The 18,496-nt window shown below is 46.0% G+C and overlaps 1 protein-coding gene across 2 annotated transcripts; it reads right to left on the bottom strand.

The window, feature by feature from the left end:
* Positions 1–628: 628 nt before the first annotated feature.
* LOC114241707 (uncharacterized) lies at positions 629–12,471 on the bottom strand. Of its 2 annotated transcripts, XM_089737852.1 has the most exons (4): positions 12,357–12,471; positions 7,295–7,384; positions 2,139–2,254; positions 629–876 (listed from the first exon to the last, which is right to left on the bottom strand). In XM_089737852.1, exons 2-4 carry the CDS (start codon positions 7,352–7,354, stop codon positions 747–749), a joined length of 306 nt encoding a protein of 101 aa, XP_089593978.1. In that variant the 5' UTR covers positions 7,355–7,384; positions 12,357–12,471; the 3' UTR covers positions 629–746. The 2 variants fall into 2 exon arrangements, with proteins under 2 accessions (XP_089593978.1, XP_028028436.1); XM_028172635.2 differs by lacking the exon at positions 12,357–12,471 and having other exon boundaries at positions 7,295–8,811.
* Between the last annotated feature and the right edge of the window lie 6,025 nt (positions 12,472–18,496).

Raw genomic sequence — 18,496 nt, 5'->3', positions numbered from 1 at the left:
GTCTTTGCAATATAGGTACAAATTTACATTTGCCGTAATGAGATATCTGCAGATGTTTTTGAGCCTTATTTTTTAGTGTTTTAAGCGTGTCGTAGTGGTGCCTTTTTAACCACTTTATTTTCGCTTTACAAGTGTAAGCCAATCAATCAAATTTAATAGGTTGGGGAAAAAGTCTTTTCGCATTATAGTATGCATGAACTTGTAATAAAATCTCTTTGACTATACTATTTGTGATTGGGTGGTTTTGGTATCATTAAAAGTTTAAATTTTAAAGAAGATAATTCCAAATTCAAATTAGGAAAGGACCGAAAGGACGGAAGGAGGACCGCCAAAACCAATTGTCGCGGTATTTTGATCAGAAGCCCCAAAATTACTATAGCAATGGGATCATATCTCTATCTACAAGATGGCAAAAAGTTATGGAACAAAATGGTACCTACATATTTTAGTTAAATGTAAATAAACTATATTAAAAAACGTTGCGAATTTTCTTAAAAAATGCGTAGAAACTTTTTCCTCAACCTATAAAGTTAGCTTTTAACACAGCTGGGGTTTGTACAGTATTAAATTGCATAAAAATCCATTAACAAAAAACAAAAAAAATTTACCAACAATGAATATAATATAATAGTGATAAAATTCTTTAATAAAAAAAAATCGAGGAGGCAATAGAAAAATTACAAAAATTTCAAATGACGTTTCAAGTCTCAAATGTCAAACAACTCTTTCGCGCGCCATTTTCGGTTTCACTCGCCAAAGTTGCACAGACTGCAGTCGGGACAGCGCCTCTGTGGCTTCCTGCCGCGACGCCCGTGCTTCGGCTCTGGCACCTTGTAGTGATGGTCGTTGGATCTCGATCGTGAACGAGAATAGGATCTGCAAATCGAATGAGCATTCCCGTTTTCAAACGCAAGCAATACGATACATATTATACACGGTTCGGTTTAAATAAAACCTTTCATTCTGGTTAGGTTGCACGTCGAAGTCTTTGCCGAGTTCGAGGTGCAACCTAAGTCATACATCAGCCCGCTGAATTTGGAAAAAAGAAGATAGTCTGTGACACGGGACCTTTTTTACCGCCGAAAATTTAAAAAGGACATAAGACAAAAAAATATAATGTGTTTATCGTAGAACTGTTTATGCCGCTAGAACAATAAAACTCCTATTGTTTCAACTGTGGTGTCAATTACATCAAACACGATTTTACGGCGAAATAAAGTCCCTCGCCGGATCTCCTCAGCGGGTCGCGATTCTGATCCGATAGTAGATTCAGTCGCAAAGCAGCTGCTCCTGAGCTATTAGGTTTTTTTGAGGGCGCTCGGGTAGCTGTTAGCAAATCCCACCTCTCCTGGCTCAGTCTTTGCTCGCCTACCTGTCCCGGTAAAACTGGAAAGGTCTCTGGGACACTAGTGAGCGTTTAATCATAAGAAAAATGGCCCTGGAATGGTATTGCCAGTTTTAGGTTAGTAACCTAATCTGATACTAACCCGATTCCTCCCGATCGAAAAGTCCGGGTAGTAGTTGCTTACTGTTTTGGACGTTTTCGTCTAAATCTCAATGAATTCGGTGTGTTACAAATTGTGGATGGTAAGAATGTACTTCTCAATCGACTAGTTTTGGGTATTAAATAATTATCATAACTGTTATTGTTTGGACGTTTTGTGCAATGCAATGTATGTGTTATTTGTAATATAGCGGGTAATGTTCGTTTTAATAATAAAATTAATATTGAAATTTATGATTAAAAATAATAAAAATTATTTAATAATAAAATTGAGGAATTATTTTTATCAATATTAAAAGTCGGGCACCGAAATAATAAACGAATATATAACCAATTTTGTTTTTTTTTAAACTTTTTCTCAGAAATATCCAATATTTAAATAGAGTATTATCGTGGCCATCCTCAAAGCGAAAAACAAAATTCATTTGGAAAAATTAAGTATGAATTTAATAGTTTCGTGAGCTGGCAACTTGTATCGAACAAAATTCGGGACTTCCCCGAATATCGATCGAAGTATATTAGAGGTCTATTATAGGTGAAAATACGCTCTTCTCCATTGTTTAATGTTGCAAATTATATCTTTGGCTGCGATTAAAATACACCCCCTGAAACAATACTGAAAAAGCTGGCTTACCTAGATCTAGACCTAGATTTCCGTGTAATTCCCCTATAGTCTTCCTCCTCTTCGCATTTGAACATCACTCCCCAGTATTGATAAGCGAGGTACATTACAGACAGCAGAATTGCCACCTTAAAACGAAATGCAAATATTATTATTATTATTTTTATTATTGCTTAGATGGGTGGATGTGCTCACAGCCCACCTGGTGCTAAGTGATTACCAGAGCCCATAAACATTTACAACGTAAATGCGCCATCCACCTTGAGATATAAGTTCTAAGGTCTCAGTATAGTTACAACGACTGCCCCGCCCTTCAAACCGAAACGCATTACTGCTTCACGGCAGAAATAGGCAGTGCACTGGTGTTCCTACCCGTGCGGTCCTACCACCAGTAGGATAATAAGGTATTAGATAATGGTTTCTTAGCTAAGCAGTCATGATGTACATCAAGTTCAATGACATTGCAAGTCCTTTGTGATGGGTAGCTTTGAAAATCAACATCTTTATCCATATCGAAGGGGTAAAAGGCCGAAAGGCTAGTTTATCCTTTCACCTGTCGATATCTTATGTCAACGATTTGATAGTACCTACAGTATAAATAAAATAAATACTTGGGTAATTTGGTTTTATGGGTGGCAGGTCGTAAGGTTCCCCCACCTACTTGGGTGGCGTTAATTGTTTGCTGGAGCCCATAGACATCTACAACGTAAATGCCGCCACCCACCTTAAGATATGGGTTCTAAGGTCTCAGCTTTTACAGTACAACGGCTGCCCCGCCCTCCAAACCGAAGCGCATTACTGCTTCACGGCATAAATAGGCGGGGCGCTGGTGTACCTAACCGTGTGTTATCGAGCAACACTTCCGGCCTCACATAATAAATTATTTACGAACTTAGGAAATATATAGATCTTATTATTGTCTTTTAATATAATTAGTAATTTCATAATCAAGTAAATAGTTCATTCATATTTCTTTATACTTATAATATTTTATTGGCGCCTTCCGCTTGACAGCTTCCGGCGCAATAAACATTACGGCGCAATAAGCCTTAATGTTATTTATGTTACATAATTCGATATTATTAAATAATAATTGTACGTAAATAATCAGCAGAATGATTAAGATGAACAATGTTTAATATTACCTACTAAGTTTGTATTAAAATAGATCAAGATGATTGTATAAATACCGGCGGTTAGCATATCTCTATTGCATTCGTATTCTACCCGCCGTAACGTGTACTGAAGAGAATAATATATTATTTGGTGTGGATGTAAATTGTCTCAATTGTCGCCGCCACCCTGATCCGTTTATACGTGCGGACTCACAAGACGTCCTACCACCAGTAATTACGCAAATTATAATTTTGCGGGTTTGGTTTTCATTACACGATTTTATTATTCGCCGTGGAAGAGCATTTGTTAATTTAGTAAGTACCTATTTCATTAGAAAAATTGGTACCTATCTGCGGGATTCGAGCACCGGTGCATCGCTTGATACGAATGCACCGGACGTCTTATCCTTTAGGCCACGACGACTTCAAAGGTGAGTAAGGGCGTCCATGAGCCCGTTCTAAGTGTGAACAAACATACTTAAAAAAACATTTAAGGCCCACTGAGTTTCTCGCCGGATCTTCTCAGTGGGTCGCGATTCCGATTCGATACTAGATTCTGCAAGGCACTGCTCTTGCTAGGGCTCTAGTGTTAGCAAATTCTCTTAGGTTAAATCCGCGAGTCCACCTACCCGGCCTGGGCGGACATGGAATCTCCCCGTAGCGTAGGCTACCAACGAATAGGTAGGGAAAAAATCAATTAATGTATCTCAATTTTCCCGATAAAGTTTCAGTATCAACAATGCTATCGTCTAATGGATTCCCCGATAATACAGATGTAATTGATGACTTCCATTAGCAAACAATTAACATTATAATTCGTCCATTTGGACCAAACAATACGGAGCTTACAAAACTAGACGCGGACAGCGATGTTGCCTGCCAAAATTTATCATTATAAATTATTGACCAACGACTTGTAGGGGGATTTTTTATTTATTTTTAAAAAAATCTCCCCTTGAATCATGGCATTCTTTTAAATTTATTAATAAAAAAAACCCCTTGCGTAAACGACTGGTAGGGGGATTCTTTTGTTTATTAATAAAAAAAAATCCCCCTACAAGTCGTTGGTAACCTAAGGGCCTAGTCCAAATGCGTGGGGTTTCGTAGGTGAGTGCACGGAGCTCAACCCTGAGAGATTAAATAGCACTGGCGTTTGGAATGGACACCCCTCCACGGTGTTTCTCGAGCGCTATGACATGTCCTTCTTCAAACGAGGCTTGTGGAGAGTACTCTTAACGGTATGGCTCTGCCCCTGGCATTGCTGACGTCCATGGGCGACGGTAACCTCTCGTCATCAGGTGGGCCGTATGCTCGTCTGCCTACAAGGGCAATAAAAAAAGATGTAGGAATCATTATAGAGGGTGAAAGGGTACCTATTCTTCGGTTTAATGTATTTAGTTCAGTATTAGCATCGACAGTTCGATGTTTTTAATTGAATTTCAATTTAAGTTTATTTTATTCAATTAGCTGAAGAAGTTTGTTCTTGTTATGATACTTTTGCCAAATTTTAAACTTAAATGGCTCTCTTGTAATGTTTCAAAAAGGTCGCTTAAACCATATAGTCTTTCTGCCCTCGATATAACAATAATAAATCGGACATCAAAACGCAAAATTAGTTTTGTTTCTAACACTCGCGGAAACCAAAAAAAAATCTACTTACTATATTTATGACGTTATCTATACCTACTAATCTATATATTAATACGTGAAGCAAAAACTTTGTATGCCTTTTTACGAAAATTGCGCGGACGGAGGAGTATGAAATTTCCACACTTATAGCGAATATAGAGAAGTGCACAATGCTAATCTTTTTTTTAAATAATGCATAAAAGATACATTAAATCAATAAAGAAAACATTACACACACTACCATGTATTTAACACACACACATTACTGTTTGTTTATTGTCAACTTTTGTTATTGCTTAAAGTCTGTAGTCAAATTGAGAATAGGTTAGTATTGTTTATCTTTAATATTACGAGTATTTGTATATAGTGTAGTCTTGGCGAATCTGTAACAATAGGACCATAATAATGCTGAAACTTATAATTTCAATTAATTATAATCGAATTTCGACTACTGCGGGACCATTAGTAATATATAAATCTACAATGGTTTTTACGGATGTTCCGTTATAACTACTGAGCCGTGCATCCGATTGACTTGAAACTGGTATCCATGTAGAAAATACATGTACTTAATGGATAGGCTAATATTTATATGAGTGTTGGACTCCCTAATAATAATGACACAAATAATGTTAATTTTAAATGCCCAGCGATCCGGGCGAGTACGACTATATAGTATTTTATAAGAATCTTTTGTAAACGATTTCAATAGACAAACACTAATTCTATTAAAGTTTTATATGTGCATATATTAATATGTATATTACATATAAGACAATACTTTGCTTATAATCTGAGTCACATTTCATCGTGCTTGAAGGGCGTCAGTACGTACCTAAATACGGTACGTTGTTTTTGATGACTCGTCATTTTATTTTTATTTACACTTTAAATCAGTTAAGTAGTTATTATTAAGTAGTTTCCACGCATTTTTAGACATTTTTTCGGGACGATCGCCAAACCCCCTACTGGGTCTCCGAGCTATTCTTTTTTTAATTATTGCTTAAATGGGTGGACGAGCTCGAAGCCCACCTGGTGTTAAGTGGTTACTGGAGCCCATAGACATCTACAACGTAAATACGCCACCCACCTTGAGATATAAGTTCTAAGGTCTCAGTATAGCTACAACGACTGCCCCACCTTCAAACTGAAACGCATTACTGCTTCACGGCAGAAATAAGCGGGGTGGTGGTAGCTACCTGCGCGACTCACAAAAGGTCCTACACCAGTATCATTGTGATAAAGAGCCACCGGTTAGCTGCGGATATTATATTATATTATTTTTATTTTCTTTCAATAACAAAAAATAATTTTATGTTTAATTTGATTATTTAAAACACGAATAAAACAACATTGTCTGAAAATAAATCGTAGCTAGATCGATTTATCGCCCCCGAAATCCCCTGTATACTAAATTTTATAAAAATCGTTGGAGCCGCTTCTCCGCTTCGAGGACTGTATCTCTGCACTGTATCTGTATATATACAAGAATTGCTCGTTTAAGGATATAAGATACATACATTAAATAGGTTATACAGTATTAAGTATATATGCATTAACAATTCACTGAAAAAAATAACTAAAACTTAATAATTCATGACGACATGTATATTTTATATATAGAAAAATACGTACTGTTCGTAAATGATAAACACTTCAGCTAAGCACGGATTGTTAGGTGAGCTCACGCGTCTCAATCTGTGAGAACTTGTTAACGCTAGAGCCCTAGCAAGAGCGCAAGCTACGCGTGTATGCAGCGGTGGATTTACACTAGGGGCACTCGGGATAAGTGGCCACGGCGGCAAATTTTTAGGGCGGCAAAATTATGAAAGTATTTTTTTTTGTCTTCTCAAGATTGCTCTATATAATTATATATACTCAATATAATAATTAATTCTAATAATTAATAATTTTCTTTTTAATTGATAATTTCAGAAATTCAATTCATCCATTATTGGTGAATTATAATTTTGGCGCTTTTGGTAAAAAATAATAATCAAAATGGTTTAATCAATTTATTTCCTTGGAGATCTAAAATAATAACCAATTTTTCTATTTTCTGTAATTAAAGAAATTTAATTAGTTTTTTTTTTATGTAATATAATTATGAGTCACCCTTAGTCAAAATTTATAATTGTTAGAAAAAAAAACAACAAATATTATTTATGTTTTTGGAATATGATAATGTTACCGCAATAATTTTTTTATTTTAATTTTGAAAAGTAAAATATATAAACTATAAGTTTAGGTAAAATTCCAGTATTGGGGCGGATTTTTTTTCCTGTGCCCAGGAGAGGCATTAAGTTTAAATCCGGCCCTGCGTGTACGACTAATAAGAATTAGATAACTCTACAAGCAAAGTGAATCTACATTTTTTATAGGTAAAATGACAAAGAGGAAATATAAAAACTTAAGGAAACATACCGCTATATTTAGTTGTCGGACGCGTATGAAGTCCGCGATGCTCTCGGCGAGGGAGTCCATGACGGCTGTGTACAGAATATACGAGGAATTCTGCAATGAAACGACCTTACACGGCCTCAAACATACTGTCGAGAAGAGCTTGCATTGGTTTGAAAGGTAAAAATAATAATATTGAGATTTATTATTGTTTTTGATTCACTTCGAATTTTCAGCCGCGGCCATATTATATTTATTACATTTTTGACATTTGTGACAGATGATTTTCGAATTATATTTTTTTCTTATGATTGTGTATTATGGAGGTTGATAAGTAAAAAGAACCATCTTGGAATTTGTGTTGGGTTGAGAAATTTAATGTTTTCCGTGACTTTGTTATTAATTTAGTTAAAAAATATGCAGTATTTAAAATGTCAACTATTTATTTAAGATTCAGAGCAATTTTAAAATGTTTTTTTTTTTTTTTTTTTTTTTCCATCCTTGCTGATAGCCTTGAGAGGCTATTTCAGCTTCACCCTAACGTGTGTAGGTGAGCTCACGGGGCTCAACCGGAGAGTTGCTAACACTGACCCTAGCAAGAGCAGTGCTTCGCAGAATCTACCACCGGATCGGAAACGCGACCCACTGAGAAGATCCGGCGAGAAACTCAGTGGGCTGTGTCTAGGGTTAATTCGCTCGTCGAGCCCTTCGTCGCAAGCGACGGGTTCGACGAGGACGGTGACCGGTGCTTGTGGTGCCTAAAGCACCGTTAATGGATCGGGAGGATCCGTAATGACGTGCTTTGGGCGACGTCGACTGTTTACCATTCGGTCTACAGGATCGGGTATGTAGTTTCCAGCGGCCACGACAAGAGGGTTCTCATGTCGTGCCGCCTTCTCGAAATGGCGCAATGATGCCGACTGTAGATACTTACTGACAGAGTCGAGCTCCAGGTCATCGTGGAGATCCACGTTCCTCAGGAACCATGGTGCTCCGACGGCTATCCTGCAGAATCGGGATTGAATAACCTGAAGGGGCTTCAAGTTGGTGCGGGCTGCGTGAGCGAACACTACGCTTGCATACGTCATAACGGGGCGTATGCAAGTTTTGTAGAGAGTTACCTTATTACGGAGGGACAGTTGCTTCGCTTGCAAAGCATAGGGTAGAGACGTCCTAATATGAAGGCGGCACGGTCGCGTACCGTTTTAATATGGGGACGGAATGTCATCCCTCTGTCGAGGGTGACGCCTAGGTATTTGACCTGCGAGGCCCACGGTATGGGCTGGCCAAAGAGAGTAACGGGGCTAACGGCGGAGGTGTTTGCGCGCCTATTAGGGAGTGGGATTGCTCGAAGTGGTATCGGAGGGCGACCCCTTTTGAAGAGCACCGCTGTGCTTTTCGTGCGGTTGATGCGTCACTTCCGGAACCACTGTCCCATGGTGGCTACTGCGATCTGGAGTTGCCGATGTAGCAACGACATCTTCCTACACGAGTAGTAGATAGCCGTGTCATCGGCGAAGAGCGCTAGATGGGTCTCCGGAGACCGGGGTATATCATTGATATACAAACTAAATAATAACGGGGAGAGCGCGGAGCCTTGCGGGACTCCGGCAGTCAGATGACGGGGCGAGAGCGAGTTCCCTCTACTCGATATCGAAACAAACGGTTCGACAAGAAGTCTCGTATGATGAGCACGAGTCTGTCTGGCACTCCCATGTTGTACAGTTTGTAGATCAAACCGTTGTGCCAGACTTTGTCGAACGCCTTCGCGATATCGAAGAAGAGGGCGCCGGTCGGGATTTGTTTACGCCTATTTAGCCCTATTAAGATGTGCTCCGTGAGGCGGTGCACTTGTTGTACGCACGAGTGCTTAGCGCGGAATCCAAACTGCTCGTCTATTAGAATTTTATTCGCGGGTAACGAAGTCCAGAGGCGTTTCCGAAGGAGCCGTTCGTAAATTTTGCCTATCGTCGGGAGAGACTAATCGGACGGTAACTAGCGGTTTCGTTTTTCGGTTTGCCCGGCTTATGTATACCGATAACGTCCGCTTCTTTCCACACCGCGGAAAGATGCAGTGCGTCATAGCGGCATTTAAAATGGTAGCCAACATTGCTATCAGTTGGACTGGTAAGAGTTTAAGCGAGCGGTTACGGATGCCGTCGGAGCCGGGTGCTTCTTAGGTTGGAGGTTGTGGATCGCTTCTCTAACTTCGTCAGTGGTAATGGGGGTAACGCGTCCGAGGGCGGTAGGGAAGCTGTGCGCTCGACCTCCCTGTCGACTAACTCGGTGTGTTCGGGGTCCGCGTATTGAGTGCTGGTGGTGCACTGCTCTTGCAGTGCATCGGCCAGCAGCTCAGCCTTGTCATCGTCATCGAAAGCCGGTGGTTGGCCTGAAGGGCGTACGAGGGGAGGCATAGTAGCGGTAGTTTCGGATTTGAGAGTCCTAGCTAGTCGCCAGTATGCTTGGTGGGAGGGCGCGAGTTGTTCTAAATAACTATGCCAATTTTCGTTACGGGCGTCGCTTAGGCGGGAGTGGACTTCGCGTTATAGACTACGCATCCGAATCCGGTTTGAATGCGTGGGAAGACGATCATAGGCCCGGATTGCCGCGTTCCTAACTCTTAAGAGATTCCTAAGTTCGGGGGAAAGTCTAATGCGGTGGAAGCTATCCTCCACATCGACTTCTTTAGAAGATCTAATGATCGCGGAAGAGATGTGATCGGTAATGATGTTTATGGATTCGACGGTGTCCTCGGGGGATAGATTCGAATCCGGGCCGTAAGGGAGGATTGGCGGAGCGGCTTCGGCTAAGCACGTGCCCAGCTTATTCCAATCCACCATGGTCCTCGTAACAGTAACTGGGTTGTGAGGGCGACCGAGCTGCATAACGACAGGTCGGTGGTCTGAGTCGAGCTCTGACAGTGCTTCGATGGAATGCAAGCGCAGAGTTACGTTCCTAAGCAATGCCAGGTCTATAGTGCTCGGACGGAGCGCGATGTTATACGGATAACATGTTGGAGTTGGGGGGCCGACTACTTCGAAGGTGAGGTCGTCTATAAACGCGTCGAGACGCCTACCGTTGACGTACGATGGCAGTTCCACCTAGTGTGGTGGCAATTTAAATCGCCTGCCAGGATGACAGAGTCTCCCATGCCGAACAGTGACTCGATGTCACTGCTCAGGAGGGGCTTGTCCGGGGGGAGATAAACGGATGCGATGACGATCGGCTGGTGTCCCGTCAGCGAGATACGGCACACTGACGCCTCGATATGTGAGAGCGAGGGAGTATCGAGAGGGACAACGTGCAGGGCCCGCCTATAGTAAATGGCAGTCCCGCCTTTGGAGGCGGTGAGTCTGTCATTCCTAACCATGACGTAATTCGCGACTTTCGGGTCACGACGCGAGGGCTTCAGGCAGGTCTCCTGCACTAACAGAATATCTATTAGGTTGTCGCGGAGGAATTCGAAAATTTGATCGCGTTGCCGCGCGAGTCCGTTAGCAATTGTAGAATGCTAACGTAAGAGAATACGGTTTTTCTCTACCTTTTTGCGCCATTGATTACCGGTAAAGAATTTTTATAACGTGCGAGACACGGACTCGTAGACGTCCATGTGATCGAAAGCGGCCGCGAGCCGCTGTTCGGGGGTTACCGACCTACGGATAGCATCTGCGAACGATCGCAGACGGTCAAAGTTTACCGCGGTGACGAAGTCGCGCACGAGCGCGAAGTCGTTGACGACTGAGGTTGCGGGGGCGGTAGGCGGGCGCGGGGCGAGGTGCGAGCAGGGGCTGAGGCGCGTGACGTGTCGCAGGCGGGAGCTGGGGTACGTTTTGTGTTCCCTCCTTCGTATACGGCAGCGGTTTTTTCCACGCCGAGACGGTGGGAACCGCAGCCGGTACGAAGGCTGGTTTCGGCACTGAAGGCGCCGAAGTCTTTGGGTCGACGGTTCGGGGGGCTGGGTGGTTCGGGCGTTTACGCGGAGCCCTAGGACATCCGCGGTAGTTTGCCGGGTGCCCTTGCTTAAGGCATAGGACACAGCTTGGGGGTTCCGTCGCGGTTTCCCTAACACGCGAACATTCTGTGGTTGCGTGATCGCCGAGGCATTTCACGCAGCGGGGGCGCGCGTGGCAATTACGCGCTGAGTGGCCATAGAGCTGGCACCTGTGGCACTGCCCGGGAGTACCACGTTTATGGGGGGCTTCGATGGTGACCCCGGAGAGGCCGCATATCGTTTTGACACATGAGATTCTTTTCTTTGCCTCCGGGGTTGATTCTAGCGCGACGAGAATCATATTGTACGGCTGTCTGCCGCGTCCGCTGTGCATCCGGTGCACACTAATTATTGGGAGGGACTGACCGATCAGATCCTCCTTTACGTAGTCTATGTCGAGTTCCTTGGGGACTCCACGTATCACTACGCGGAGTTCGCGGTCCTCCTGAAGAGCATAGGTGTGATAACCTATGTTCTCCTTTCGGAGGTAAGCAGAGAGGGCCCTATGGTCGCCCGGCGTTGCGACCTTAATCTGAATCCCATGCGCGTAACGTCGCGTATAATTAATTTTGTTGGCCTGAAGGGCCTGGGATACGCGATTCCACGCTGACTTCTCCTGAAGTATCAGCGGGGGCGGGACTACTGTTTTAGGCGCGGGCGCGGTTTTTGGGCGCGGCGGTGGGATTACGCGGCGGGCGGAGTCCGACTCCGGCGTTACGACTACCTGCGGTCGGGAGGCGGTCGCGGATTTCGTTTGCTTCGTCATGGAGCTCCGGGACTCCACGACGCGAGTACGCTTTTTACCGCGCGTTACAGTTTGGAACCCATCCGAGGTTCCGGGTTGAGGGCTAGTCGCGGACTCGAAGTCCATCTCCGATTCGGTATCGGAGCCTGAACTAGACGCTATTGAGGTCGCGACGGACGAAACTGACGTGATTGACGCGGGCGCGGGGGTAGCGGGGGCGGGGGCGTTAGACGCTACGGCGGCGGCGTGCGTACGTGCGCTTGGACACGGACCGGCGGCGGGGCACGCGAGGCATGCCTGCGAGGCATGTTTGGCGACGGCGGCGAGAGATGCGGGGGGAGAATATTTACCAAATGAGGCCCTATAGGCTTCGAATTCGGGCGCGATTGACGGATATTTTTCCCGAATGAAGTCGATGAAAAGTTTTTCCTCCATCTTTACGTGATTTTCGCCCGGGGGGGGGGCGGCCCCGGGACTTAAACACGCGCTCGCCTTGCGGCGAGGCCCCTGCGTCGGTAACACTAAATTGGCCGAAGCGATTCTAGGAATTTTAGAAATTTTAGTGAATAGAATAGATAGAATAGAATTAGAGTGAATAGAACCACTGCACAGTTCCCGGGCGGCAATGCCTTGCAATTAGGCGCAGGTACAGATTCCGAGAAACACTTGGGCCACAGATGTGCCACGAACAATGATCTATTATCACCGGTAGTCACTTCCGACAAAACAATGAGCACGTCCACGCGCGTCGGTTGCTCAAATCGGAATGACTGTAGATACATTCTACGTAGTTTACTCTATAATTTTACTGAAACAGGGTTTGCACATCAGTGAAAATAATAATATTTTTTAATTTTTTTTACGTTACGTTATACAGCGTTACTACGGTTCTTAAATATTGTTTTTTTTTTTTTTTTTTTATGATTGAATGATTACTGGTGGCCCGGAGGCCTTTCCAGTTTCACCAGGACAGGTGGGCGAGCAAAGGCTCAGCCAGGAGGGGTGGGATTTGCTAACAGCTACCCGAGCGCCTCCGAAGGAGACCTAACAGCTCAAGAGTAGCTGCTTCGCGAATGAATCTACTACCGGATCGGAATCGCGACCCGCTGAGAAGATCCGGCGAGAAACTCAGCGAGCTGATTCATGGGTTAGGTTGCACGGCGAACTCTTTGTAGAGTTCGACGAGTACGGTTACCGAGGTCCCTAAGCCTGCTCCTAGTGTTAGAGCTGAAGGCGTCTAATGCAAAAGTTATTGGATCTGACGGATCCGTAAGGACGTGTCTAGGGCGTCGACGGTGACTGGCTCCTGCGTGATCAGGATTCGGGGAGTAGTCAGCGGCGGCAACGATAAGGCGATTATCATGACGCATAGCCTTATCGAAGTATCGTTCCGACGCTGACTTCATGTATTTCTGGATAGATTCGAGGCCCAGGTCGTCGTGTAGGTCAACGTTCTTCACGAACCACGGAGCTCCGACGGCTAACCTGCAAAAACGGGATTGTAGAGATTGGAGGGTGTCTATGTGTGTGCGGGCCGCGTGAGCGAACACCACACTCGCGTAAGTCATGACGGGCCTTATGCAAGTTTTATAAAGTGTCACCTTGTTCCGAAGGGACATTTTACTCCGCTTATAGATCATGGGGTAGAGTCTACCGAGAATAAACGCGGCACGGTCACGGACTGATTTTATATGTGGGCGGAATGTCATCGATGCATCCAGGGTAACGCCCAGGTACTTGACCTTCCTGGCCCAGGGTATGGGTTGTCTAAAGAGAGTAATCGGGGGTGTGAGATTCCTCCTCCTAATCCGGGAGGAACTCCGTGTGGAGCTTCCCCTCTGAAATAGCACCGCAGTACTTTTCGCTGGGTTGATGTCTATGCGCCATTTTCGGAACCACTGTCCTAGGGCTAGGGCTGCGCTCTGAAGCTTCTTCGCGATTAGGGACTTGTTTCTACTGGAATAGTAAACAGTCGTGTCGTCGGCGAATAAGGCTAACTGGGTCGGCGGCGACCGGGGAATATCGTTGACGAATAAGCTAAATAGGAGGGGTGAGAAGACAGAGCCTTGCGGGACTCCAGCTGTGAGAGGTCGCGGGGAGGAGCGGGTTCCCTCGACTCGATATCGAAAAGAGCGGTTCATTAAGAAGTCCCGTATGATGAGCACGAGACTATCCGGCACGCCCATGTTGAATAGTTTGAAAATCAAACCGTTGTGCCAGACTTTGTCGAACGCTTTTGCGACGTCGAAGAAGAGAGCTCCCGTGTATAACGGTTTTGGTCGATTAAGCCCCACAAGAATGTGCTCCGTGAGGCGGTGCACCTGTTGAACGCATGAGTGATTTGTACGGAATCCGAATTGTTCATCGATGAGAATGCCCTTGGATGAGACGAAGTCTCTGAGGCGCTTGTAGAGCAGACGCTCATACAGTTTGCCTAGAGACACGAGGAGGCTAATCGGGCGGTAGCTCGTCGGATGATTTTTTGGTTTACCGGGTTTATGTATGCCGATAACGTCCGCTTCTTTCCACACCGCGGGAAAGATACAGATCGCCATAGCGGCATTGAAAATAGATGCCAACACCACGATGAGTTGGACGGGTAGAAGTTTAATAACGCGGTTGGATATACCGTCGGAACCGGGAGCCTTGCGAGGACGTAGGTCTTTGATCAAGTCTTTAACTTCCATCGGGTGACGAGTGGTAACGCATCCGAGGGTGGCAAGGAGGCTCTGCGTTCTACCTCACTGTCTACTAATTCTACATGAACAGGGTCCACGGATTGAGTGCTGGGCGTGCACTGGGTTTGCAATGTATCGGCCAGCAGCTCTACTTTTTCGTCATCATCGAACGCCGCGAGTCGACCTGAGGGGCCTACGAGGGGGGGCATAGTTACTACCGTATCCGATTTGAGAGTACGAGCTAAGCGGTAGTAAGACCTTTGGGAGGGCGCGAGTCCTTCTAAGAAATCAGACCATCTGGCATCTCGGACTTCGGCGATGCGAGACTTCACGTCGCGTTGTAGGGCACGCATTCGAATACGATTTTCCGCGGTGGGATACCTATCGTAGGCGCGTATTGAGGCGTTCTTAGCTCTAAGGAGTTCCCTAATATCGTCGGACAATTTGAAGCGGTGAAGGAAGTCCTCCGCTACAACTTGTTTCGATGACCTATCTAATGTCGAGGTGATGCGTGACGTTAAGATGTCTATGGCTTCTGCGGTATCCTGAGGAGACGGGGTAGAGTCCGGGTTAAACGGGAGCGATGGTGGATCAGATTCAGCCAGGCTGATGCCCAGCTTGTGCCAATCCACCACAGTCCTCGTGACGGGAACGGAATCGGGAGCGCGACCGAGCTTCATAACGACGGGACGGTGGTCTGAATCTAACTCTGAAACTACTTCGATCGAGTGTAAGCGCAGAGTTACGTTTTTTAATAACGCTATGTCGAGTATATCCGGGCGATGCGCGATATTTAGCGGGTAGTGAGTCGGGGTTAACGGAGCGACGATATCGAAGGCGAGATCATCGACTAACGCGTCAAGCCGCCTGCCATTCGGGGTTGTGGTGTGTGAGTTCCACCTGATGTGTTTACAATTTAGGTCGCCCGCCAGAATGACAGAGCTCCCCATGCCGAGCAGCGCCTCGATATCACTGCTTAGAACGATCTTATCCGGTGGAAGATAAACGGACGCGATAACGATCGGCGCGTGTCCCGTCAGTGAGATTCGGCACACTGATGCTTCGATATTAGCGAGCGCGGGAGGATCGAACGGGACGCAATGCAGGGCTCTTCTATAGTAAATGACGGTACCACCACCACGAGCAGAGAACCTGTCGTTCCTGACCATGTTATAGTTCGCGATTTTAGGGTCATGGCGCGCGGGCTTAAGTAGGGTCTCCAGCACTAAAAAGATATCAATTTGATGGTCACGCAAAAAGTCAGAAACCTGATCACATTGATTTGCGAGACCGTAAGCGTTAAAAAATCCTATCGTTACGGATAGGGGCTTTATTCTACTTATATACGCCATTGATTACCGGCGGAGTGAGGGAAAGACGTACGTATTTAACGACGCGTATACCACGGCATATTCTTGCACAACGGCGATAAAGTGTTGTGCAGTGGAGGCAGCGCGAATGGCGTCGCCGAAAGCGTTAACGCGCTCAAAGTTGATCGACTGAAAGAAGTCGATCGCTAAAGCGAGATTGTCGGACGCGGTCGGAGGGCAAGTCGCGGGAGAGGGACGAGTCGCGGGGGCGGGACGAATCGCGGAGGAGGGAGTTGTAGCCGTGTTCGTGTACGGCAGCGGTTTCGCCCAGGCCGAGTCGCTGGGCATCGGCGCCGGAACGAACGCTGGCTTAGCCTGCGACACAGAGGGTGCCGAGGCTTTGATGTCTGGGCCGGAAGCTCGGAGGCGGTTTTGGCGGGCGACGCGGCGATTTATTTTCGGGGCTCGAGGGCATCCGCGGTAATTTGCGGGGTGACCCTGTGTTCGACACAGGACGCAGCTAGGCGGTTCCGTCGCGGTTTTTTGATCGCGAGTGCATAGGGCCGTGGCGTGATCGCCTAGACATTTGACGCATCGGGGGCGCGCGTGACAGTTACGGGAAGAGTGCCCGTACAATTGACAGTTATGGCACTGGCTAGGAGTGCCTTTTTTATGGGGGGCTTCGACAGCGATACCAGAGAGCCTACAGACGGTCTGTGTGTTAAAGATTTTCTTACCCTCAGGGGTAGGCTGGAGGGCGACTAGAACCATATTGTATGGCTCCCTACCGCGACCGGTGTGCATACGGTGTACAGAATTCACTGGCAGGCCTTGTTCTAACAGGTCGGCTTTTACGAGCTCTTCATCTAACTCTTTAGGGATCCCGCGTATTACAACGCGGAGTTCGCGCTCCTCCTGAAGCGTATAAGTGTGGAAGCTTATACGCTCCTTACGGAGGTAAGAGGTGAGGGCCCTATGGTCATCAGATGATTGCACCTTTATTTGGATGCCGTTCGCGAGGTTACGGGCATTCGTGAAATTTATATTTTTGGCCTTAAGGGCCAGGGAAACTCGATCCCAAGCTGCCTTCTCTTGAAGGATTACCGGGGGAGGGGTCTGGGTTTTGTTTTGTGCCACCGGACGCGGCGACGGACTGGCACGTGCTGGAGGCGCAACGGGAGTCTGGGGGCGGGGGCGCGACGCGTTCGCGGCTTTGCTAATTTTAGCGTCCGCGGCACGCTTCTTACCCTTTTGTACCAGGGTAAATCCATCCGTCGATGAGGCGGGGCCGAGGTCGACCTCCATCTCCGAGTCAGAGTCGGAGGACGAGGAGGCGGGCGCAGGTGACCTACGAGCAGGTGTTTTGGAGGGCGCGACGGAGGCCGCGGATGATCGCACAGCTGGAACGGTGGCCACGGCGGACGACGCAGCAGTTTTACTCGCCAGTATAGGCGACGCGGGAACGGCAGGCACGACGGAGGCTGCGGTGCTCGATGCAGAAGCTTTGCACGCAGGTACAGGCGACGCAGGAGCAGCTAGCTCGGCGGAGTCCATGAGAGGGCTTGCTGTGTGATCGGCCTTGAAGGCCAGAAACTCGGAAGTGAGCTTTGGGTAGCGAAGCCGGAGAAATTCCGCGAATACAGCGTGCATTATGGATACGTGCCCAGGTGGGGCTGCCCCGGGACTTTGAATACACTCGCCTTGCGGCGAGGCCCCAACTTCTCGGTACTGAGCGGTTCTATTGAACACAGGTGGCGATGCGGCGCGATTACTACAGGACAAAGAAAAAAACACAACAAAACAGGAATAACAAAAAGAAACAAAACAAATAAACACTTCCAGGAAAACAGTTTGTCGGCAGATGTACCACGAACACAGAAATAACAAAAAGAAACAAAACAAATAAAAACTTCCAGAAAAAACACTTGGTCGGCAGATGTACCACGAACACAGGCCGCGCGAACAATGGCCGGGCTAACAAAAGCCGGGCGAACAAAGGCCGGGCGATCGAGTGGTCGATGGGCACGTCCGCACGTGACGGGTGCCTCTATCGGAATCTTTCTTAAATATTGTGAATGGACTCGTTATAAGGCCCCATTTAAACTCCTTTCGGCTTTACGGGTAGTTTTGTAACACAGATAACAGAACATAAAATGAATATATTAGTAGGCAAGTATTTTAACGTTTATGACAAAGTTTGCTCATTTGAGTGATTATTAATGGCAACGTGGACAAAATTATTTTATTCTTTTTAGCCTTGTAGCTTTTCTCAATATTAAAGGCACAATGTGAGATATAATACTTAGTTTATATATAAATAGGCGTTGCTATATAATAATATAGGCGCTGTACATTATTGTTACAATCGTGTTTCCTAAATCGGCCTATCCTGAAGTCGCCTCGTCCCCGACACGTCCTGCTAATCGTCCTCTTAGTTATCCTGAATCAACCTCCGCGGTCAAGGAGTCGTCGTTTGCCCTGACCACTTCGGCATCTGACGGT

This window comes from Bombyx mandarina, chromosome 24, assembly GCF_030267445.1.
Source record: "Bombyx mandarina strain Sakado chromosome 24, ASM3026744v2".
NCBI lineage: Eukaryota > Metazoa > Arthropoda > Insecta > Lepidoptera > Bombycidae > Bombyx > Bombyx mandarina.
This window is presented reverse-complemented; position numbering and strand designations above follow the sequence as displayed.

Excerpts from the sequence above, each read along its gene's own strand:
- LOC114241707 (XM_089737852.1), bottom strand. The coding sequence starts at position 7,354 with ATGGACTCCCTCGCCGAGAGCATCGCGGACTTCATACGCGTCCGACAA. Across the intron at positions 2,255-7,294 it reads TCCGACAACTAAATATAGCG|GTGGCAATTCTGCTGTCTGT; the intron begins GTATGTTTCCTT and ends TTTCGTTTTAAG. Across the intron at positions 877-2,138 it reads AAATCTAGGTCTAGATCTAG|ATCCTATTCTCGTTCACGAT; the intron begins GTAAGCCAGCTT and ends TTCGATTTGCAG.